Source organism: Petromyzon marinus, chromosome 41, assembly GCF_048934315.1.
Source record: "Petromyzon marinus isolate PM22_M1 ecotype Great Lakes invasive population chromosome 41, UKy_Petmar_22M1.pri1.0, whole genome shotgun sequence".
NCBI classification, from domain to species: Eukaryota; Metazoa; Chordata; class Hyperoartia; order Petromyzontiformes; family Petromyzontidae; genus Petromyzon; species Petromyzon marinus.
Genome location: NC_133707.1, coordinates 11,073,529 through 11,097,355, shown reverse-complemented (window position 1 = coordinate 11,097,355; position 23,827 = coordinate 11,073,529). Strand labels below are relative to the sequence as shown.

Sequence of the window (23,827 nt, the reverse complement as noted above, 5' to 3'; positions counted from 1 at the left end):
TTTCACTTTTACTTTATTAGTTTGGAGCAATGTGATGCTGAATACAGTATCATCAGCAGCAGCAGTATAGCAATAGCTGCAGCAGCAGATATTATCTGTCCACTGCTGCATACTTGTCAACCCTTTATCAGTGCCTACCTTGTTACAGACCAATTCAGACCTTATTGGTCACCCGGTGTCCTTATACATCTCAACGTTCGTCCCACAAAGTCCCATCGCAAGGGAGAAACACAAACAAATCTACTTTCTTTTTTTTTTACTCAATGTCCCTGTACAAGAATACGGCTCAGCCCGTGAGGCACGACGGCTCCGCTGCTATCGGGATTTGAAGCATTCGTGACTGCAGGGATCTTTTGGTTCTTTCGGTAAAGTCAACGTGGGTAGAAAAATAAAATAAAACAAAAAATAAGATATCACGACGTTTCGATCGCAACACAAGAAGCGGTCGTCCTCAGGCGGAATAAATAATCCAGCAGCGGAACTTCTGAGCCAGCGAGAGAGCTGTGACAGCTACGCTGCTGGCTGAAGAAGACCTCCGGGCGGAGAGACTTCGGGCCACCACCTCTCACGGCGTCGCAACGCACCGATCCGTCTCGCTGCCGCGCGCGGACCGACCGCTCCGTCCCCGCCAAGCGTTGCGTGCACGCGCCCGAGGACATCACGACACGCGGGTTACGGGCGCGACTACGGACGTTACGGAAGCAAAAACACAAAAAATCGGTATGAAAATGAGCACGTGTAGATGCAGACGGGTGGGTGGGGGTGGGGGGGGGGTGGAGAGAGGTTGGAGTGCCTCTGGATGTAAATACAAATTAACTGCGAAATGTTGATTGCTATCCGCAACACACCGGCGTGCTGAAACAATACTACTACAATGTTGCACTTCTTTCGCACCGTACGTAGCCAGCCGTGCTAATCGGAGGTTCGGGGGGAAGGACAACACACTAAGCACAAAAAGCAGCTTCAAAGAAATTAGTTTTCAATCTGGACGATTATTTAAAAGCGCACGGCTCCAGTGGCTTCCGAATGTCGTAATGAAGAACGTTCCAGACGGCGCCTCCGACAGCGCTCGATGCGGTGGCCGCCTTTGTCCGATGGCCAACGCCAAAAGCCGTTGCGAGGATGAGCGCAGTTCGCGCGATTGATGGTTGATGCTCCTTTGACGACATCAGCAAGGTATTGTGGTTCATTTGTGGCAAGCACTTTGTGTGTAAGGGGCCGTCCATAAATGACGTCACGCACCTGGGGGGGGGGTCAGACATTTGTGACGATGTGTGACGAGCGGGGGGGGGGCGAATAAAAATGTGACGTCACATCAAAATGCGCAACTTTTAATATAGACAACACGTTCTACTTAATTAAATAGACTGTTTGATAAACATCAGAGTGCAGCGGCACATTAAACACGCACTACAATGGCAATAGTTTAAAGCGATTTGAAGCCTGTTTTATTTTTTTTGGGGGGGGGGGGCAGATTTTTTCTGACGCCGTGTGACGAGGGGGGGGGGATAAAAAATCGTCCAAAATCGCGTGACGTCATTTATGGACGGCCCCTAATGAGTGCGATCTCATAATGGTGCTCACCACTACTTTATGGCATTATCTCTGCTACTACGGTATAGTGTGCACACATTGCTACTTGTGTACTGTATACACACACACATGTAATCGCTTTACAATGGGGAGCTGGAGTATAGTGTAACACAATGTGCGTGTTAGGAAGTGGCTGTCTGGCTCGGGGAACTGACTTCCTATGTTCGATCACCAGAGCGACACTGATGTGATCCTGGGTGTGGGTCTGGGCAGCCACCCGTCACGAAGCCCGGATCCCAGGCGCATCGACTCGAACATCGCGGCCCAGGGCAGCAGCGGACACCACGGCACATCCTGCAGGGCTGCCTTCTGATTTCACTTCTTGCCTGGTCCAGACCATCATCATCAACATCATCATCATTAACAGCCACGATCAATCCACTGCTGGATGAAAGTTTCCCCAAGCCGTCACCACCACATTCCACGATCTTGCGATGCGACGGTCCATCCAGCACCTGCGGATAAAACTCTTTTGATCACTCCATCTCCTCACTGGATGCCCAACTCTCAGATGCGTTTGTATTTGTGCAGTGTAAATCTTCATTATAGTTTACATGAGGTCACAAAGGGCGGTGGTGCAGCGGTGAGCTCAGCGCGCTGCAATTCCGGCGACCTGAGTTCGATTTCCGGCCACGGCTAGCGTCAGTGGCGCGTGTGTGTGATGTCTGAGCGGGTTCAACGTCTACACTCTTTGGCGTCGCCCCCCTGATATGAGCCCGATGGCACAGATACTCACCACGAGTGAAATAAGCCGCGAGAGGGCCAGACCGCAATTCCTTGCAGCCATCATCGTCACCACCGCAACGCGAGGCTTTCACGTGCACTCACCCGACCGTCTGGAACGCTCTTCCTGCCGATAGTCGGAATCCACAGGAGCTGTGCACTTTTGAGGCATCGATATTGAAGCACCATTTATTTTAGGACAGCTTTTTGTGTTTAGTTTGTTGTCCCCCCCCCCTACGTATGGCGCGGAAGAAGTTCAACATGCATATGTCTCCAATCTCTTCCCTAACCCTCATCCAGCAGTGGATTGACCAAAGGGCTGTACACATGGATACGCACTGGATACTGTACGTGGGGTGACTGATGGACACGCACTGAATCGCTCTCTATTAGTGCACGAGGGAGTTTCGAGGGGTGTTGGGTAAGAGGCCAATGGAAGTGTTTGTGTGTGTGTGGTGTGTGTGTGTGTGGTCTGTGTGTGTGTAGTGTGTGTGGTGTGTGTGTGTGGTGACATCGTGTCGGGATGGGCGCGGTGGCGAGATGGTAACTACCTCTCCTGGCATTCAGGAGGTCGTGGGTTCGATCCGGCCCCTGACGCCCGCTGTATAGTTGGAGTTTTCGTGTCTCTTTCTCCGTGGTCGCGTGGATTTCTTTCCGGGTCCTCCGATTTTCCCTTCCACATTTAGAAACGTGCGTTTAGAGTATTCGGTTGCTATAAATTTTCGTTAAGTGATCATTTGTGGCCATCGCTTTTCTGAAGAGCTATATAGCTCAGTGGGCCTTACACGGTGACATAATAAAATAGTTTAGCGATCCAACGTTTTGCTGACCCGAGCATATAAGTATGAGTAGAATAACAACATCACCAGTCACTGTCTAATCCACTGCTGGATGAAGTCCTCTCCACGCTGTCGATATCACGATTGGGAAATATCTAGCATTCAGATTAACGATTGTTCTTTTGTTTTGGCTCAGATCGCGCAAGTAAAAAATTGTGTTGTAAACCCTCCTCCACCCGACTTCATCAATTGATAAAGTTTTCACGTGGACAAGCGTGCCGATTTATCACTGCTTCGGCAGCATCGCCGGCACGTGGCAGAGTAAATCTCGCCACATTTAACAACTGGCTAGACACGTCTCACCAGTTGCTACAACCATCATCATCATCAGGCAAGTGCCAAAATTGTGGCATACATTTATTATTTTGGGTCGGGTCGACGACCGTTTTATTTACGCACTCTCACCCAAATTATTCATCCGAATGTTGGCTGCGAAAGCTCCACGTGTGAAGCTCACATTCACCTTGGGGATTGGTGCACTTATTTATTTTGTGATGACATACCTGTGAGCCCCTTATCAGTGCCTACCTTATTACAGACTAATTCAGACCTTATTGGTCACCACGCGCCGTTATAAATCTCAACGTTCATCCTACAACGTCCCATCACAAGAGACAAACACAACAAATAGCCAAACAAAAATTACCCGCATTGAAACGGCTGTACGCCGTATGGACCTGAAAACTCAGTTTCCCTGTACAAGAATACGGGGTAATCCGCATGGGTTGACAGATATGCACACACACATATGTACCCAGCTAGAATCGCGTGTAGCTAGAAACGACATGCTTAAGTTATTGAGGTGCAATGGAACGACATTGTCGGTGATCCAATGTTGGTTGACTTTGTGTGCGCGCGCGGTGCTGTTGGAGAGAGCACCTGCCTGGTGGCTGTGATGGACAGGGGGCCCACCCCGGCCAGGACAGCGCCTGTCTGTCTCCAGGGCTCGCACGCGCGCGTCAGAGCAGCTTCGTATTTCAGGCCGAGTCAATCTAGGTCACACCCATGCCAGTCTCAGAATTGTTTTTTTTTGCATTACTGTACTTTACAACATATTTTTATTTGGGTATCCTTTGAAGGAGGCCTTCAGCCAGCTATTGATTTGCAGAGCACTGTTAATTATGACTACTTTTTGGTATGTAATATTGGTGGAAGACACCTCTGAAAAAGGTCAGTTACTGATTGCCAAAGGTGGTGCGCATGACCAGGGATTTATATAATAATGTACACCGTTAAGAATTACAGATCTTAGGTATAAGTATGTATGTTGTACTTCTTTCACACCGTACGTATCCAACCGTGCTAATCGGAGTTGTGGGGGGGGGGGGGAGAAGGACAACAAACTAAGCACAAAAAGCAGTTCTAGAGAAATTAGTTTTCAATCTAGACGATGATTTAAAAGGGCATAGCTCCAGTGGCTTCCTAATGTCGGAAGAGCGTTCCAGACGGCCGCAGGAGCGCATCTGAACGCGCCACGTGATGCGGTGACCGTCTTAGTTCGATGGCTGGCCAAGAGCCGCCCCGAGGATGACCGAAGTTCGCGTGATGGTTTATAATAATAATCACGACATTTATATCGCGCCAGATTTTACAGACAAGTCAACAACTCAGAGGCGCGGAGTCAAGCTCAGGACTTGCTCGAAAGCGTCGCCAAATAGATAGAGGAGGCCTTTAGTTGCTTCTCAAAAGCCAGAGTTATTTTAATGTTTCGGATATGTCCACAGGGACAGAGTTCCACACGAGATCGGCGAGGTACTGTGGTTCATTTGTCGCGGGCACTTTATGTGCGATGAGTGTGACCTCACATGTGCTGTTCGTGAGCACGTGTTAATCACGGCTTGGCACACAAGGGGACGGTGTGCAACTGCCGACGTCTTCCCAGTGCAAATATCAGCTTAACAGGTAGTCTTTCGCGACCAATATTATTCTGAATATTTGTTTTCACGGGTAAGATCGCGTCAATATATAAATGTGTGGTTAACCCGCCACCAGCCGACACAGCCAACCAGTAAGATTTGTCACGTAAACAAAACGTGCCAATTGGTTCCAACTTCAGCCCACCGGTGTGTTAGAGAGTAAATCCACAACATTTACAATTTGAGTTGTGCGACCTTTCGCTGGTAATTACATCCAGCATTATCGGGCGTTCTTGCCAGAATTGTCAACACTCGAAACCGAGTAAAAGGTGGAGTCATACGAGGTTAGGGGCAGCCCAGGAACCTTCCAATACCATTTGCCACTGATGCTGTGTCTGGCTCCGAATCGAACCAAGGTGTTTTTTGGGATCGCAGTGCAGTGTGCTAATAAACTACGCAACTTATCCCCGTGCACATATAAAGACGAAGATCCCGTCTTCAACTTACACAAACTGCTGGGGCAAGAGCTGTTTGCGATAACCTATTAAGGCCTGCCCGGCTAATGTCCTCGCAGTGCAGATGTTGTACACACCACACTCGGTACTCATTTAGGGCTGAGGCAATCTAAAGAAAGCCTCGGTCAAGTTTTGATGCACGTAACTTGCCACTGATGCTTGCCGTGCCGGGAATTCTAACGTTACGTCGTCGGGTTTAGAGTGCAGGCCCGCTAATTATCACTATGCACACACACCGCACCAGGTACTCATTTACAGCTGAGTCAACCTAGGAGAAGCCCAGTAGCAGTTCGGATATCGCTCTCCGCTGATGTAAGCCACGGCTGGGATTGAAACCCATCTTATCCGGGTTCGTAGCACAGGGCTCTAACCGCTCACCATCCCGCACACGAAATTAAAACTAAACTACAGTATGTTTTATTTTCGCAGGTAAGGCTCACTGAGCTGTACCGATCTTTTCCAGCAGCAACCGCGCTAATCGGAGGTGCGGGGGGCAAGGACAAACAAACTAAACTACAAAAAGCAGTTCTAAAGAAACTCTTTTTCAATCTGTATTCAAAGGTGCATTTCTCCAGCGGCTTTCTGATATTGGGAGGAAGAGCGTTCCAGACGGCCGCAAAAGCGCATCTGAAAGCGCGCGATTCGGTGACCGTCATTGTTCGATGGCCATAGCCAGAAGCCGCCGCTGGGAGGATGAGCGGAGTTCGCGCGATGATGGTTTATGCTTCGTGACGAGATCAGCGAGGTGTTGTGTGGTGGTTCATTTGTGGCGGGCGCCTTGCGTGCTATGAGTGCGACCTCGCGTGTGCCCGGCACGTTGAACTTCTTTCGCGCCGCCGCACGCAGCCAGCCGCGCCCATCGGGACTTCGCTCGCGACCCGGGGGGGGACTTTGACGACGCCACCGAGTCGCGTTCCCGTTTGTGTCAACTGGGTTTGTGAAAATAATGAGGGCGCTCGGCAGGACGTGTGTGCACCCTTTCTCTCTCCCCCGAGCACCCAGAGGGTTGTTAATAACTGTAATACATCCCCCCTTTTCTATTTATACGCGTGAGCAGCTCAACCCGTTGATATGTAACGTGCCGCCGAGGGCGCTCCGGATCGCCGCGCCGCAGCCGATCGCAGATTTCGCGACAGTTGTTGTTCTTGTTGGTGGTGGTGGTGGCGGTGGTGGTGGTGGTGGTGGTGAAACTTCTCTGCCGCCTCGCGCGGCACCGCACAATTAAATTCGAAAAAGTCTGGAGCAGGACCCGCAGAACGATGATAAAATCAAATTTTTACAACAACAAAAAACCGCGAAATAAACTACGCCCCGTGTCGCGTCTTTGCCGGACCACCAGGTGCCCTGCCGAAGCAAGAGGCACCCAAACACAACCCGTGCCCAACGTGAATTGAGCCGTGCAAATCTGATCACACGCACACCTACCGGAGTATGCGTCGGACCGCCAAGTCTCTCGTCATAGCGTGTGTCGTGATGATGCGGAGAATATGGTTATGACAACCACGCAGATATTCCTTGTGAAAGGGGATAACGATTCGTGATGGATGTCACCTGCTGAAACAAAAGGCATTGATATATTTGTTATCAGAGTAGGGGGTACATTGGTGTAATGCACATTGGTGTAATGCACCCCCCTAATGTAATTTGTGTAATTTGCAATGCGGTTTGTTACCATTCCCCCGCGCCTCCGATTATCACGGTTGGCTACGTACAGTGCACAAAAAGTTCAACGTACATACATAAATACATACGTTAATGTACTTTCACCGGGCGAATGTCGTTGAGTTATACGTTCAGTTCCCAACCTAGCCAATTGGAACATCAGACTACACTTTTATTTATTTATTTATTTTAAATTGAATCCGTCTTTGCAACATCGCCTCTGCCATCTTCCGTGAGGCATGCGACGGATCTAACTGCGGGGGTCCGAATCTGGCCGGGGGCGACATTGGCAGGGCGCTTTGCCTCGCAAACGGGAAGGGCCACAAGTTCAAATGCAGATTAGGGTTCTACTCGGCCCATCATCTCTGCAGGGCCAATACAAAAATGAGCATCGGTTTGTTGTTGTTGTTGTTTGGAAGTCCAATAGCGGTCATCTCAAGGCGCAAACATTCTCCGTCAAGGAAATGTCCACGTGCGCTTGCCCTGTGTCAATCCACAGCTGGATGAGGGCATCCACACGCTGTGCTGTTCATGGGGGGTTGTTTGACCATACTTCACCATGCTGGTCCAGTGCCGAGGGCCTTTTCGGATATCACTCGCCCACCGATGCATGAAATCAAACTGAGCTCGCTGGGTTCATATTACAGAGCGCCAATAACTGCACCACCGCTCCTTCTAACCACTCAAGAGAATGCGTTACCCGTAGCATTGGCGGTGTCCAATAGCCAAGAAGGGGCCTTAAATATAAAACCTCGGTCGTGATGCTCGCACGTAAAACGCAACCCGCTTGCCGTTGTCACAGCGTCTCGAACATCTGTTCTGCAAAAGACCGCACACTGCAAGGCAATCTCTGCGGAAATATTTATATTCAAAGATAAAGTGTTGTTGTAATGATCACGATTGTCCATGTAACTGTCCGCACGTATATTCGTTATTGCTCTCCTGGTTTCGCCACGCAACAAACAATACAACTATTTTAACAAATATATTTTACCAGGTAAGGCCCACTGAGCTATATAGCTGTTTTTCAGAACCGACCTGGCCACAAATGATAGCTCAACGAAGTGGCTTATGTGCACATGTATAGTGGCCAAATACTCTAAAGGCATGTTTTTAAATGTGGAAGAAAAAAAAGATCCGGAGAAAATTCCACGCGACCACGGTGGAGAAGATGCACACTCCAAAGATACCGGCTTCAGGGTCCGGGTCGAACCCACGACCTCCTGCATATCAGGCGAAGTAGTTAACATCTCCTAGCCACCGTGATGATGATGATGAGAGAGAGACACGCACACTCTAAAGATACCGGCTTCAGGGTCCGGATCGAACCCACAACCTCCTGCATATCTGGCGAGGTAGTTAACATCTCCTAGCCACCGTGATGATGATGATCATGAGAGAGAGACACGCACACTCTAAAGATACCGGCTTCAGGGTCCGGATCGAACCCACGACCTCCTGCATATCAGGCGAGGTAGTTAACATCTCCTAGCCACCACGGCGCCCACACAATAGAAAGCAATTAAAGCAATGACCACACTGGTCTCTCTCCGTTTGCACAAAATAACATTTATTGAACGATGACTCCTGCTCACGTTAATCGTAATTGCTCTCTGAATATACGGCGGGTGTATGCAGAGTATGCGAGGAATTTAATGGCCAGGTAGGGCACACACCTGGGCGGTTAGGAACTGAAGGTGACGGGAGAGCGTGGTGCGTTTAGGATGGCGGAGGGCAGCTGACTGAGACGGGCATTGAAGTGGAGTGAGGTTTGCCACGGAGACGAAAGAAGGCCTAGACGAGGTGGTGGGAGGGAGACTGTAGGAGCAGACCTCGGAAGTCAAATGCGACTGTGCAACAGCTGTGGGGCCTGCATGAGGAAGGTGGTGAGGGTAAGACCCACAAGCTCCCGGTGTCTCCACGTCCCCGTGTCTCCAATGCCCCCTTGTCACTGTGTCACCGTTTCCTTCTGTCCCCATGTCCCCATGTCCCCGTGTCCCCATGTCCCCGTCTCCCCATGTCCCCATGTCCCCGTGTCCCCATGTCCCCATGTCCCCGTGTCCCCGTGTCCCCATGTCCCCATGTTCCTGTGTCCCCATGTCCCCATGTCCCCGTGTCCCCATGTCCCCATGTCCCCGTGTACCCATGTCCCCATGTCCCCATGTCCCCGTGTCCCCATGTCCCCGTGTCCCCGTGTCCCCATGTCCCCGTGTCCCCGTGTCCCCGTGTCCCCGTGTCCCCGTGTCTCCGTGTCCCCATGTCCCCGTGTCCCCGTGTCCCCGTGTCCCCATGTCCCCGTGTCCCCATGTCCCCATGTCCCCGTGTTCCCGTGTCCCCATGTCCCCATGTCCCCATGTTCCCGTGTCCCCGTGTCCCCGTGTCCCCGTGTCTCCGTGTCCCCGTGTCCCCGTGTCCCCATGTCCCCGTGTCCCCGTGTCCCCATGTCCCCGTGTCCCCATGTCCCCATGTCCCCGTGTCCCCATGTCCCCATGTCCCCATGTCCCCGTGTCCCCATGTCCCCGTGTCCCCGTGTCCCCGTGTCCCCGTGTCTCCGTGTCCCCGTGTACCCGTGTCCCCATGTCCCCGTGTCCCCGTGTCCCCGTGTCCCTGTGTCTCTGTGTCCCCATGTCCCCGTGTCGCCGTGTCCCCTTGTCCCCATGTCCCTATGTCCTGTCACTCCAACAGCATTTCCTTTGATGATCTCTCGATCTTGATTACAAATCTCAAAACAAAACAAAATCTGTTGATAGCCCAGGTAATAAAACATCATCATCATAAAATGTTTTTTATAATAATAATAAATTATGAAATTTGTGAACGGAAATGAACGAATCAACTTTATGGCCGACAGACTTCCTGAGGTCTCGGGAAATGTCACCCTCCCTCCCCAGAGTCCCATTTCCCTCCAAACCCTTATGTCACTTGTGCCCCAGGTTTGTTGAATTTGTCAGAGAAAATGTACCACGAGATAACGTAACACGATTAATATTAAAAAAAATAGGAGGTTGTGTTTTGGACAGAAAAGGAAAAGTAAGTTTTTTTTAGTTATTTCCACCGCTGGCCGAGGGCCACAACTACGGAATGCGCGCTCGTGGCACGCTCGAGAGGGCACGCGGACGCTTGGACCACGACTTCGGATGTCGCCGAGGTGAGACTCGCGAGGCAGGCCATTGTCGACAGAGAGAACATAGAGAAAACCCCAGGCTGATTAAAACAGATATATATTTTTTAAACATATCGGCCGATAGTGCTTTTTTCACGGAAACCAAATACACGTTCCGGGAATGTGTTTCAATGCTGAGAAAAGGTTACAACAACAACAATCAAAGGATCTCTCTGCTCGGAAGAGCATTTGAAGCAGTGCTCATCCTCATACGGTCGCCCTGGGACAGTGGTGGAAAATCCACATTCCTATGGCGAAGGCCACTCTCTGCGTAGAACAATCGCTCGTTCACCACCGACACAGTGGTACTCGTTTTATCGACCACCTGTGGGATGTTGGGCCGAGTCAACCGCTGTTTGAGAATTAAACTTGTGACCCTTTGACCGTGGCTCGAACCCCGCTTGCCACAGAGCCACGCAGTCAGGCACAGGCTGAGAATATCGGAGGGACGAGCAGATCGTTGAGACGAGCTGCTTCTGTGCGTGTGCAGGGACACGCGGAATGGAGGCGGCTGCCGTTGGTGATGTATCGATCCGTCCATTGAAATCCATTCACATGCGGACGATACGTGCATTGCTTTGGGCATCTGATGCGATTGTTGTTGAGAATGTATGCACAATGTATGCACAGGTTGGGCATCAGGTTGTTCAGGCGTCACACACAGGGACATGAACACGGCCAATATGAGTTCGACTCCTATACCACGACGAACGCCGGTGTGGCAACCAGAATGGAGGGACCAAGCCCGAGAGGACATCCACGTGGAGATGGAGCGATTAATTCAGCTCGTCTGCAGGAGCAGGGTGGATGGTTGCGTCTCGTTGCCGCGAGAGAGAGAGGAGGGGGGGAATGCTTGGTGAGGCCTTCAATCAGCAGTGGGTAGATCACCGCTGATTCATGATGATTGCATTTCACTGAGAACACATGCGATAATTTTAAAAAATCTATACACACGTATCAGTGAAGACTGTAACCGGCAGAGGACCGTGGTCCTGCCAAACGGCTTGGCGGTAAATATAAACCGACGTACAAAGCTGCTCGCGTTCGGCTCTGGCTCGCGGTTTGTTTTGGACTCTGTCGCTCTTGCTATAAAAATTTGTGAACGGAAATGAACCTCCCCGTTCTCCTGTGACCCACCGCTCTCCCCTGCTGTCAAATTATTAGGGCTGCTGCCCCTCGACTCCTCGTTCTCCTGTACCCCCCCCCCCCCGCTCTCCCCTGCTCCCCCCCCTCGCCACTGCTCCTCGCAGAAGCATGATTCAAATGTCGATACTACCCACTTTATAATCACGGCGAACTACGCAGGCTCACGGGTTAACGTGCCGCGGCAAGCGCGCACACGTGGGTGAAATTACACACCCATGAATAAACACAGAAACCACAGCACACGGGCTCACGGGTTAACGTGCGCGGCAAGCACCCACACGTGGGTAGAATGGCACACCCGTGCGCAAACACAGAAACCACACGACACGGATTAGTGTCTACTGGTACTTTATGCCCTATTTAATTAGAGTTAATCTACCCGTGTCAGTGTAGACCAGCAGGACAGATCTAACCTATCTCTCTACTGTGTAGGGCTCAATTTGCCTAGTCTCTCCCTACTCCCCTTCTACGGGGTTTTCTCCTCAGACTTACCTCTTCTCTCTATACTTACGCTCCGACTTCGAGGGGTAGGGAGCCGCGGATAGGCGAGGCTGCACGTGGCTTTGGCTGGGAAGACTGGACTGGGCTGCCCTCTGACTCGTCACGCGGACGTTCAGGTGGCAGGGAGCTGACAACTCCTCGATCACCATCTTCAATTGACCCCCAGCACAAAAAGAAACAAAAGACCCCTTCTCCTCCTTTCTGGCCCCCTTTTATCCTCTTACATCAAAGCTAGCAGTCTTGGCCAATCGGGTCATCCCCCCTCTCCGACGCCCCGCCCCCCATTATTTAACCAAGTGTACTCCCAAATTAATAAGCGAGCCGATGCCGCATCATAGCCGTTAACCCGCAGTGCATCACGGGTAGAGACGTTAACCTGTGGTGCATCACGGGTAGAGACGTTAATCCGCGGTGCATCACGGGTAGAGACGTTAATCCGTGGTGCATCACGGGTAGAGACGTTTAACCCGCGCTGCCCCGCTCCCCACGTGTCTGCTGGTCCGTGTGTGTCTTGGGCATCTCCTCACTGCGGTTCTCAGCGAGTTCGCCGTGGTCATTTAGTTAAGCCACGGCGCCGCAGTGTCATTCAGCCTGGGGGGGGGGGCTGCCAATTCCCTGGCCGTGAGAAACCGTGGAGCACCCCCACGAGGGGCTCTCTCGGGTAAAAGCTCAGGGCAGGTGCCCCCTCCACACGAGGCCCTACGAGAGTGTGTGTGTGTTCATGTGGGGGGTGGCGGGGGAAGCGCTGTAACGGCAGCCTGGTGGCTTCTCTGTCGCAGCAGCCCCATTGCAGGCACGGCTCCCACGGAGCGGCTTCGTTGTCGTGGCACCACATAGCCCCCCGAGGTGCCAGTCCCCGTCCCGGGTTGACTGGAGCACCTTGCCTGGGTTGCCCCCACGAGGAAGCGTCGCGGGGTCCGCGGGACTCGGCCGGCCCTCGTGGCCGGCCTCAGGGTTGGTGACTCCATCTCCCTGGGTTCCGGCGGCGGTCTCCTCCTCCACTCCAATGGTCCTCCTTGGTCCGCGGCACCTGCGGGCTGGGGAACGAACTCGGAGGCGGTAGGGTTTAAGGGCCGTCATCCCCGTTCCCCCCGGCCCGGGCCGGGACCCCTCGGGGCCCGGGGCTCCGTGGGGCCCATATGCCGTGTGAGGCCCCCGGGTATGGGGGGTGTGGGGACCCCGGGGTTTCGGGGCACTCAAACGACGGGACTCCCCCCGCTGGAGCTGCTCGCCATGGTTTTAGTCGGCGGATGTTGACCACCATCTTCCGGCCCTTCTCTCCTCCCTGAATCAGCACCGTCCAGGGGGCGAGTGCGCCGTTCCCCATCATGGCTCCCGAGCGGGTGGTCGTGCACCAGCCGTAGCAGCTGGGGCCATACCTGGGCGGGGACACAGATGCACCCCGGCTGCCCAGCTTCGGTTTGTTCCCTCACCACTCCGTTTTCTACACACAGCCGGCCATACAAACCGCTCCAGGTTCCTGGTAGGGCGACCTTTTTCTCCCGCAGGGCCGCCTCTACCGCTGCCAGGTCCGGATCCCGCTGCTGGGTCTGTCTCAGCTGCTCGTCGTTGAGGCCTGGGAACGCACAGCCGACGTCCTCTTGGATCGATCGGGCGGGGCTGAGCGGCCCATCGGGCCTCGGGGTGTGGGCTCTATGACCACCGGGTGGTCCACCGGGTCCCTGGCTCCTCCTGCCGGGGTTTCTGTGGCACATACTGCACTTTCTCTCATCGGAGGCGGGTTAGTCTCAGCGTGCTCCTGGAGGGCCGTTGCCTGTCGGCAGCGTCCCCCCGTGAAGCACCGGCAGGCCTCCTCCGCCCCCGTCTCGGCGCACACTGCGGGCTGTCTTGACAAGGCGTCCGCGTTTGCGTGCGTCCGTCCGGCCTGGTATTCGATCTGCAAGTTGTACTCCTGCAACTGCGCCAACCATCGGGCCATCTGCCCCCATGGTTCCATGAATGTAAGGAGAAACTGCAGGGCATAATGGTCGGTGCGTACTCGACATTTCCTGCCGTACAAATACGGTCGGATTTGTTTACACGCGAAGATCACGGCGTACAGTTCTTGACGGGTCACGCAATAGTTCAGCCCAGCCCAGCTCAGGGTCTGACTGGCGTATGCGATGACCGGCACCGTCCCACCCTGCACCTGTGACAGCACCGCACCCAGCCCACTGCTGCAGGTGTCGGTGTCCAAAATAAAATCGGTGGTGAAATCGGGGAAAGCCAGGGTGGGGGTATGAGTGGGGTGGTCTTTGAGGGTGGTGAAGGCCATCTGGCAGGCCCCCGTCCACTGATAGGGGTTCTTAGGGGATGTGAGTTGGGTGAGGGGGCGGGCAATCTCGCTGAATCCCTTTACAAATTGACGATAATAGGTGGCAAGCCCCAAGAACGACCTGACCTCCATCAGGTTCCTTGGTCATGGCTAATCCACTACGGCGCGTACCTTCTCCGGATCGGTGCGCACTCCTGCCTCACTGACTCGGTGTCCGAGGTACCCCACCTCGCGCTGTGCAATGTAACACTTACGCGGTTTGAGCTTGAGAAGGGCCGCTCGCAGTCGCTGGAATACCTCCCGTAGCCTGGACCAGTGCTCAGCCAGAGACCTACTGAACACTATCACATCATCCAGGTAATTAGGCACTGCTCCGACTGCAAGCCCCGCATCACCAACTCCATCAGCCGCTGGAACGTCGCGGGCACGTTAGTGAGTCCGAACAGCAGCACCCGAAACTCAAACAGTCCCATCGGGGTGGTAAATGCGGTTTTTGGCCGATCCTCCTCCGCCATCTCCACCTGCCAGTACCCGGACGCCAGATCGAGGGTGGAAAAATACCGTGCTCCTGCGAGGCTGTCAAAGGTGTCGTCGATGCGTGGAATGGGAAAGCGTCGCCGAGAGTGACTGCGTTCAACTTTCGGTAATCAACGCAGAATCGGGTCGACCCATCCTTTTTCGTCACTAGTACCACCGGGGCAGACCAGGGGCTCGCTGAGGGCTAGATTATGTTATCGTGGAGCATATCCACGACTGCTTCTTTAATCTGGCCCCGTTCAGGTGCGCCCACTCAGTATGCAAGGATTTTAATGGGTTGGGCAGCACCGCTGTCAATTTAGTGCTTCACAAGGTCTGTCCGACCCACGTCCGAGTCGTGTTCACTGAACACATCGGCGAACTCCCGCAGTAACCCGCGCAGCTGATCAGCCTCCCTCTTAGGTAACTCTGCCCAAGATACGTGTAATGCATCAAGCAGGGGAACGGCCTCGGTTCACGGAGTCGGGCCGACTCGCCAGGCCAGGTCCTGGTTGTCCTCGGGGCGCCCGGGGTCCTCAGCCCAGAGTGCAAACACCGAATCGTTAGAATGGCGCGCGTGCAGGGGGTGTATGGTGGCTACCGGGGTGCGTCATCGTAGCATTGCTGGTGTACTGTGTGGGTTAAACACCCGCATAAACAGTCGGCCCCCGTCTGGGTTGACCAGCGTGGCTGATCCCACAACCCCGCACCGCACCGCTAACTCCGGGTGAGGAGTTAGCATTACCTCGCCCGATGGTCGGTTTGTGGGGTCGGTGGAGGGTGTTGCCACGGGCACCAGCATCTCGGCGAGCGGGCCAATGGTGACGGCCGACACCAGCGTAGCGGCCACGGGCGTGAAGCGAGGGTGATTCGGCTCTTGTCCGAGGAATGGAATCCGCTCTCCGCTGCCTTCCACCGTGGCGCATCGCTGGCGGGGCTGCACGTTGAGCCCCAGTTTCTCCAGGAGGTCTGTACCTGCAATATACTCATGGCACAACACACTCGAGATGTAGAATTCCTGTGTGCACACCTGGTGTCCAAGACGGACCTCGAGGGAGATTCTCCCCAGCAACCCCATCCCGACTCCACTCGCAAAAGTGCAGCGCGCGATCCGGAGCCTGCAGGCGGCTCCCATCAACCCCGAGCACGCTGCAGTGCGTGGCGCTCACGAGTGAGGCCACCGCTCCCGTGTCCAGTAAAATCCGGGTGCGCTGTCTGTTCACCTGCCCTTCTACCAGCGACGTGGCCCCCGTGATTCCCGCCACCAGCTCCAGCAGCCAGTCGCCCGTCCTCACCGCGTTCTTGGGTGTTGTGGCAGGGAGCTGACAACTCCTCGATCACCCTCTCCAATTTGACCCCCAGCACAAAAAGAAACAAAAGACCCCTTCTCCTCCTTTCTGGCCCCCTTTTATCCTCTTACATCAAAGCTAACGGTCTTGGCCAATCGGGTCATCGCCTCTCTCCGACGCCCCGCCCCCCATTCTTTAACCAAGTGTACTGCCAAATCAATAAGCGAGCCGGTGCCGCATCATAGCCGTTAACCCGCGGTGCATCACGGGTAGAGACGTTAACCCGTGGTGCATCAGGGGTAGAGACGTTAATCCGCGGTGCATCACGGGTAGAGACGTTAATCCGTGGTGCATCACGGGTAGAGACGTTAATCCGCGGTGCATCACGGGTAGAGACGTTAATCCGTGGTGCATCACGGGTAGAGACGTTTAACCCGCGCTGCCCCGCTCCCCACGTGTCTGCTGGTCCGTGTGTGTCTTGGGCATTTCCTCACTGCGGTTATCAGTGAGTTCTCTCCGTGGTCATTTAATTTTAAGTTAAGCCACGGCGCCGCAGTGCCATTCGGCCTAGGGGGAGGGGCTGCCAATTCCCTGGCCCTGAGAAACCGTGGAGCACCCCCACGAGGGGGTCTCTCGGGTAAAAACTCAGGGCAGGTGCCCCCTCCACACGAGGCCCTACGAGAGTGTGTGTGTGTGTTTATGTGGGGGGTGGCGGGGGAAGCGCTGTGACGGCAGCCTGGCTGCTTCTCTGTCGCAGCAGCACCCCCGTTGCAGGCACGGCTCCCACGGAGCAGCTTCGTTGTCGTGGCACCACACTCTCAGTGCCTCCGGTGAAACTGTAAATGGATCGTGTCGGAGTCATAATGCATACAATCAGAAGTCTAAAAGCCAAGTGTGTGTGTGGGGGGTGGGGATGTTTGTCTTCATTATTTTTAAACTGGCCAGCCCCCAGCCCTGAGTTGTTTTCAGACTCTTCATCATAATGTCATACTTTGAACGTATTCAATCGTTATTTGTCGCTTTCAAGAAAGCGAATTTATTTTTAAGCCGGTTGATTTTAGACGCTCGTTTTATTTTTTGTTTTTTTTAACCTGCAGCCGCTGATGGGATCGCGAGGTAGCTCTCAACTCTGCCGAGGCGCACTGTTTGTCCCACTGGTGGAAATTCCTCATTCACGTGGCCAGGACCAGTCTCTCCAAAATATTACAATTATTGACGTCCCATGACGTGGTATCGTACAACGGCGTCGTCGCATATCTGCCCCGATCGATTAAGTGGCCAAACAATGTTTACGTGTTCACATACGGTGATGATATACGTCCCATTCTCGCGTGCATTTACAGAATGCGTCTGTCGGAATTCCAAGGCGCACGCCTGTTGCTGAACACGTGACTACCTCTTTGCTGGCATCTCTCCACTGGGTTGCCGGTCCGGTTTCCAGTAGCGTCCGTGATTCTTTTCCTCGCCGATACGGCGCTCATTGATGCTGCTCCCTCGTAAATACAGGACCCCCTCCTCCTTCGCCCATTTGTTCCAACAGGAACACTGCGGCATTCCGAGTCTGGCCTGTCGCGTGTGCTGAGGTCTAAACTAAAACCAAACGATGTATTTTATTTCACCCAGGTAAGGCCAAACTGAGCTATCCTGTACAGCTCTCTTTCAGCAGTGACCTGTCCACAAATTACCGAGGTGGCTTATCACGTGGACACTTTTTTTTAGCAGCAGCCAAATAACACTCCAAGCGCGTCCTCTGGTCACGTCCCTGTCGGACGACGATGGGTGACCGGGGCCTCTTCACGTGTGTGGCCCCCAGACTGTGGAATTCCCTTCCACTGGACGTTCGCGCTGCTAACTCCATCGTTTCATTGAAATCGCGCCTCAAGACGCAACCTTGTTTTTCAAGGGCGTTTTCTATTTCTTGAATCCTTTGTTTTTGGTGTTAGCCTGGATGCGTGTGTGTCTTATAGTTAGTGAGCGGTAGTGTAGCGGGTTGCGCGCTCTGGTAGGAAACCGGCGACCCGAGTTCGATTCCCGCTCACGGCCAACACCGGTGACAGTTATCTGCACCGGTCCCGGGCCTCCCCTAGGTCGACTCTGTCTCAAATGAGTACCTGGTGCGGTGTGCAATTATCGCCAGTGAGGAGACAAAGGCGTGAGAGACAAACGCGTGGTGCTGGCCACTCACCCCCTCGTGTTCCGTGCCGGCCTTCGTAGATGCTACCCGCTAACAGCACTTGCCCCAACGGTCTGGTTAGGCTATACGGGGGATCTTTGTCTTTGTTAGTTTTGTACAGGGCCTTGGGACCTCGTTTGAAGCAGCACGTGCTTTAATGTTGTCCAGTAACCTAAACATCTTTAACTGTCAGTGCCAGTAGATGTTCACATGTCCGCCACTACCCAAGTCATCAGTGAGTCGAATAGGCAACAATGAACCATGCTTAGGGGCCGTCCTTACATGACGTCACGCACCTGGGGGGGGGGGGGGTCAGACATTTGTGACGATGTGTGACGAGGGGAGGAGGTTTGAGAAATGTGACGTCACATCAAAATGCGCAACTTTAAATAAATACAGAATTGTTATAACAACACTGATTGTGTTTTAACAACACTCCTACAACATCAGAGTGCAGCGCCACATTAAATACGCACTACAATGACAATAGTTTAAAGCGATTTGAAGCATGTTTTATTTTCAAAATGGAAATATGGTTTGGGAGGGGGGGGCAGAGCTTTGTGACGTCATATTTGAGGGGGGGGGTCTTACTTTTGTGACTCCGTGTGACGAGGGGAAGGGGGGTCAAAAATCGTCCAAAATCGTGTGACGTAATTTATGGACGGCCCCTTATCGAATATTGTTTTTCTGAATGCATTACAAAAGCAGATGATGATGCTGCTGCTGCTGATGATGACGACGGTGGTGGTGATGACGGCCCCGAACAGCGTTCATTATGATAATCCGTTATTAAACGACACGTGACACGAGATGGAATGGAAACGCACGCACAATGGGTCTATGAAACTTGAGCGATCCAAGAAGCCGCCAGCGTATTTATGCATCACGCTGGCAAGGCGCAGTTGCGATGTACCCATCGCAGCGCCCGCACTCAAATCGGCTTGACAAAGGAAGGCGCAAATGCGGCCACTGGAATCAAAATTCTTCTGCTGCCCCAGCGCCCCAGAGTCCGCAGCGCTTTTGTTGAGACAACATCGGCAAGCACTTTCTCTGCTCAACAGCAGCCAGCGCCACTCATCACCGGCTGCAGAGAATGCGCGCGTGTTTGTGTGAGTTAGCATTGGCTCGAGAAGAGATGGGCTGATGTGGTACAGGAGGATGCGGAGCTGAGTGGACTTCCCGATGACTGCTACCAGCGATGTCAAGATCGAGCTCGGTGGAGGAGGCTCGTGATGCACACTGCTGCTGCGCTGTTGGAGGCGGTCGCCCTCCAGCAACAGCGAAGGGCACAGCAGAGACGTTCACGCACCGCCGATTAGCACGGCTGGCTACGTACGGTGCGAAAGAAGTTGAACAAGTTGCTGTGCAAATGGCCACGCTCACCGAACTAAACTAATTTGGTCCCGCCCTCAAAGCCTCTGTCAATCAACTTGGCCTCGTGCAGCGCCCCCCAATCGGAGCCCCGTAACATCGTTACACAAGCCCTGACGTTTTGTGGACTTCACTTTCCATCAATCACACACAGCCCCGTCGACTACCCCCCGCTCACCCCACGCCAACCGGCCTGCCCTGGCTGGCCAACTCGTGCCCCACCCCCTGGTCAAGGCCAGAGACTCCGTGGTGGCGCATTAGCTTCCCGAGATGGGGGGGGGGGGGTTTGGGGGATTGCTCCCCCACAACCGCTCACCCCCTCTTACCTCAAGTGAAATACTGTCACCCCAGGGGCGACAGTATTTGTCTATACTCTAACAACGTTCACATTTACGCGATCTAACCGCCCCCCCCCCCCCCAAAAAAAAACCCCTTCATTATGAACAGTGACAAGAGGCTCATGATGCATCCTCGATCGCAACGACCACCCGCTACAGAGTTCACCCCCAGGCATCGCGACCACGAGTCGGTGTAACCAGCACTCCCCGATATTTAACCAGGTAAGGCCCACTAAGCTATCTAGCTCTTTATCAGAAGCGACCTGGCCACAAGCGATAGCTCAGCGAAGTGGCTGATCAGCACGTGGAAATGTACAGCAGTCAAAACATCCACTCTGAACGCACGTTTCTTAATGCGAAGGACAAACCTGAAGTATCCGGAGGAAGAAAAAAAAATCCACGCGATCACGGGGAAAGAGAGAAAACACGCAGACTCCAAATATACAGCAGGCATCGTCAGGGTCAGGATTGAACCCACAGCCTATTGCATATCAGACAATCATCTCCGAACTTCAAATCGACAGCAGGCGTCAGGGTCGGGATCGAACCCACGCCCTCCTGCATACTGGCCACTGGTCCGTGCGACAGCTTCCTCGGTCCATCAGTGGAGGGTCAATGCACGTGGCTCAGTCGCGACCCGCACCACAGAGGGTGGTGGGTCACGAGGGCGCGGCGGTGACGAGAAGTCAACCGCCTCGCCTGGCACGCGGTTAGAGAATTTGGCGGCTGCCACTTAGTCGAGCGATCGTCTGTGGCCAGGTCGCCTCTGAATAAGACATATGTAGCTCAGTGTGCCCTACGTGGTTAAATAGAATTTGTTCATAGAAGGCTGCCACATCATGAGACGATAAATACATCAAGGCTATCATGGCCATAGTCAGGAGGTCACGGTAGTCACCACCGTTAAATCAGATCACACACCGCTCTCGCTTCCTTCCACCTGCCAGCTACTTCAGCTGTTTGTTTGCACGTGTGACCACCCGGCTGCCAAGGGTCTGTGCTCTTGATTCTCCCAACCATCTGGCTTGAGGCCTCCCCACCGCTTGCCAATTCCACATGGGCTACATTGGCTAATCTGCCCTCCTCCATCCAAATGAATAATATAATCTGCGTAATAACCCTACTAATCGTCGCTTTAATAAAATAGCAAATGATGCCAATCACATCGATAGCAGTCCTGACAACAACAACAATAATAATGATCATAATCAATCAGATAGTGGGTTAATAACGGTTTAAAACTGCAACGTTGTGTATGTCGGAGTAGTAACTCGAGCTGAAACTAATAACACTGACGACGCTGGCAGTGACAATTTTGGAGCCTCCTGCTCCTCCTCCTCCTCCCGTGACAATTCCCCCTTTGAAGCGCGGATCTGCACCAAATGTGCGGGGGCCGGCTGCGTGCGTCTGGCCACGGCCGAGTGAGGTCTGGCCAAGGCAAGCCGGCGCTGGCACGGCCGACATCGGCAGCAGCAGCAACAGCAGCTGCCGCCACCAACGCGCGGAGCCTGATCCAGAGTCTCAAGGCCATGGCACGCGCCTCGCCTGCCTCGCATCTGTTCCACACGCGTGTGCGCGCGCGCGCGTGTCCGTATGTGTGCGCGCGCGTGTGTCCGTGCGTGTCCGCGCGCGTGTCCGTGCGTGTGCGCGCGCGTGTCCGTGCGTGTGCGCGCGCGTGTCCGTGTGTGTGCGCGTGTGTGTGTGGGGGGGGGCGCAGTGGTTAGCGAGCTGCGCTGCGAACCCCCGGCGACCCGAGTTTGATTCCCGCTCACGGGACGAATGTTAGAACCAGTCAGGGACAAATATCTTAGCGAGTCCTGGGCCTCCCCTAGGTCGACTCAGCCTCAATTGAGTACCCCGTGCGATGTGTAAACATCGCAGCAAGAGAGACAAAGGCGGCTGGGCGTGGTGCTGGCCACCCACGCTCTCGTGTGCCGTGCCGGCCTCCACAGGCGCTCGCAAACAGCACTTGCCCCAAAAGTCTGTTAAGGCTATATGGGGAATATTTGTACTTGGCTGGTGTTAGTGTCGTGGATAGTGCGCTGCGCCGCCAACTCGGCGACCCGAGTTTGATTGAGCATGGTACAAGCCTCCCTCCCATCGCATCCCTTCCACACGCACGTGTGTGTGTGTGCGCGCGTGAGTGAGTGAATGTGTGGGGAGCTGTAGCGCAGTAACCCGGGTGACCATTCCTGCTCACGACCGATAACGATGGTGACACGGCCCTGGGCCTGCCTTACCTGAGACTCAGCCTCGAATGAGAAGCCTGGTGCGAGAGGGTCAACGACTCCACTCGGGTGACAAAGGCGGCCGGGCGTGGTTGCTGGCCACCCCCCCCCCCCCCTCGTGTGCCATGGCGCTCACTTACAGCACTTGCTCCAACTGTCCACAAGGCTGGAGGCAGATGGAGGAACTTCCCAAGGGAGGAGGAGGAGCAGGGCGGGAGTGGGAAGCAGTCCCAAAATGTAAAGGCTTTTAAATGGGGCAACTGAATTAATTCGCGCAATGCATTTGCTCTGGTAAATGTCAATCACATAGCAAAGATCAGGTCTCGGTGGGGCGGGAGGGCAAGCGTCCAGATTTCCGCCACCTCCCCACCCGTCGGATCCGCCACTGTTACCACGAAGCGCTTTGAACGCAGACGAAGCGCTTTGCACGCAGACGAAGCGCTTTGCACGCAGACGAAGCGCTTTGCACGCAGACGAAGCGCTTTGCACGCAGACGAAGCGCTTTGAACGCAGACGAAGCGCTTTGAACGCAGACGAAGCGCTTTGCACGCAGACGAAGCGCTTTGCACATAGACAAAGCGCTTTGCACGCAGACGAAGCGCTTTGCACGCAGACGAAGCGCTTTGCACGCAGACGAAGCGCTTTGCACGCAGACGAAGCGCTTTGCACACAGACGAAGCGCTTTGCACACAGACGAAGCACTTTGCACGCAGACGAAGCGCTTTGCACACAGACAAAGCGCTTTGCACACAGACGAAGCGCTTTGCACGCAGACGAAGCGCTTTGCACGCATACGAAGCGCTTTGAACGCAGACGAAGCGCTTTGCACGCATACGAAGCGCTTTGAACGCAGACGAAGCGCTTTGCACACAGACGAAGCGCTTTGCACGCAGACGAAGCGCTTTGCACGCAGACGAAGCGCTTTGCACGCAGACAAAGCACTTTGCACACAGACGAAGCGCTTTGCACACAGACGAAGCGCTTTGCACGCAGACGAAGCGCTTTGCACGCAGACAAAGCGCTTTGCACACAGACGAAGCGCTTTGCACGCAGACGAAGCGCTTTGCACACAGACGAAGCGCTTTGCACGCAGACGAAGCACTTTGCACACAGACAAAGCGCTTTGCACGCAGACGAAGCGCTTTGCACACAAAGTGCGTGACAGCCGAAAGTAACTACGTTTGATTTCCGTGTTAAATATGATATACAGTACATTATACACTACATACAACTTCATGAAAATACTGCACGTGTACGCATCGCCCCATGCAGAGTCTTTGAGATTGCAGTGCTAAGTACGGTACAATAAATAAAGTAACTTCTTACAGAAGGCTATTTATTTTTGTACATTTGGATGTTTATTTATGCCAATTTCATGTAGTAACCAAATTTAAAAAACAAACACACAACACCTAAAAACTTGTCATACAAGAATAGTACAAAATGATGTTGTGATCAACCGGCGTTTTTAAAAAAATCCAACGCCCACCTCCCCGCTGGATAATTATTTATTGATACTGGAGGAATCCGATGAGCTATGAAGCTCTTTTTCTCAGACATTTAGTCGGGGAGCGTCAGAACGTTACAACTAACAATACAAAACACGCATCATAGAGATTTGTTTTCGGGATTAAATCGC

The 23,827-nt window shown here is 53.6% G+C and overlaps 1 protein-coding gene across 4 annotated transcripts; it reads right to left on the bottom strand.

Annotated features, from left to right (window-relative positions):
- Positions 1-22,689, bottom strand: LOC142930564 (uncharacterized). 4 transcript variants are annotated; one of them, XR_012946527.1, is made up of 4 exons: positions 22,201-22,688; positions 6,952-15,764; positions 1,766-1,919; positions 1-1,242 (listed from the first exon to the last, which is right to left on the bottom strand). XR_012946527.1 is itself a non-coding variant. In XM_076073388.1 (3 exons), the coding sequence occupies exons 1-3, from the start codon at positions 15,922-15,924 to the stop codon at positions 13,554-13,556; spliced, it is 894 nt and encodes a 297-aa protein (XP_075929503.1). In that variant the 5' UTR covers positions 15,925-17,129; the 3' UTR covers positions 10,392-13,553. The 4 variants fall into 4 exon arrangements, 1 of the variants encoding a protein (XP_075929503.1); XR_012946529.1 differs by lacking the exon at positions 1-1,242 and having other exon boundaries at positions 1,254-1,919; positions 6,952-13,970; positions 14,528-15,764; positions 22,201-22,689; XR_012946528.1 differs by lacking the exon at positions 1-1,242 and having other exon boundaries at positions 1,254-1,919; positions 6,952-14,614; positions 15,535-15,764; positions 22,201-22,689.
- Positions 22,690-23,827: the final 1,138 nt, after the last annotated feature.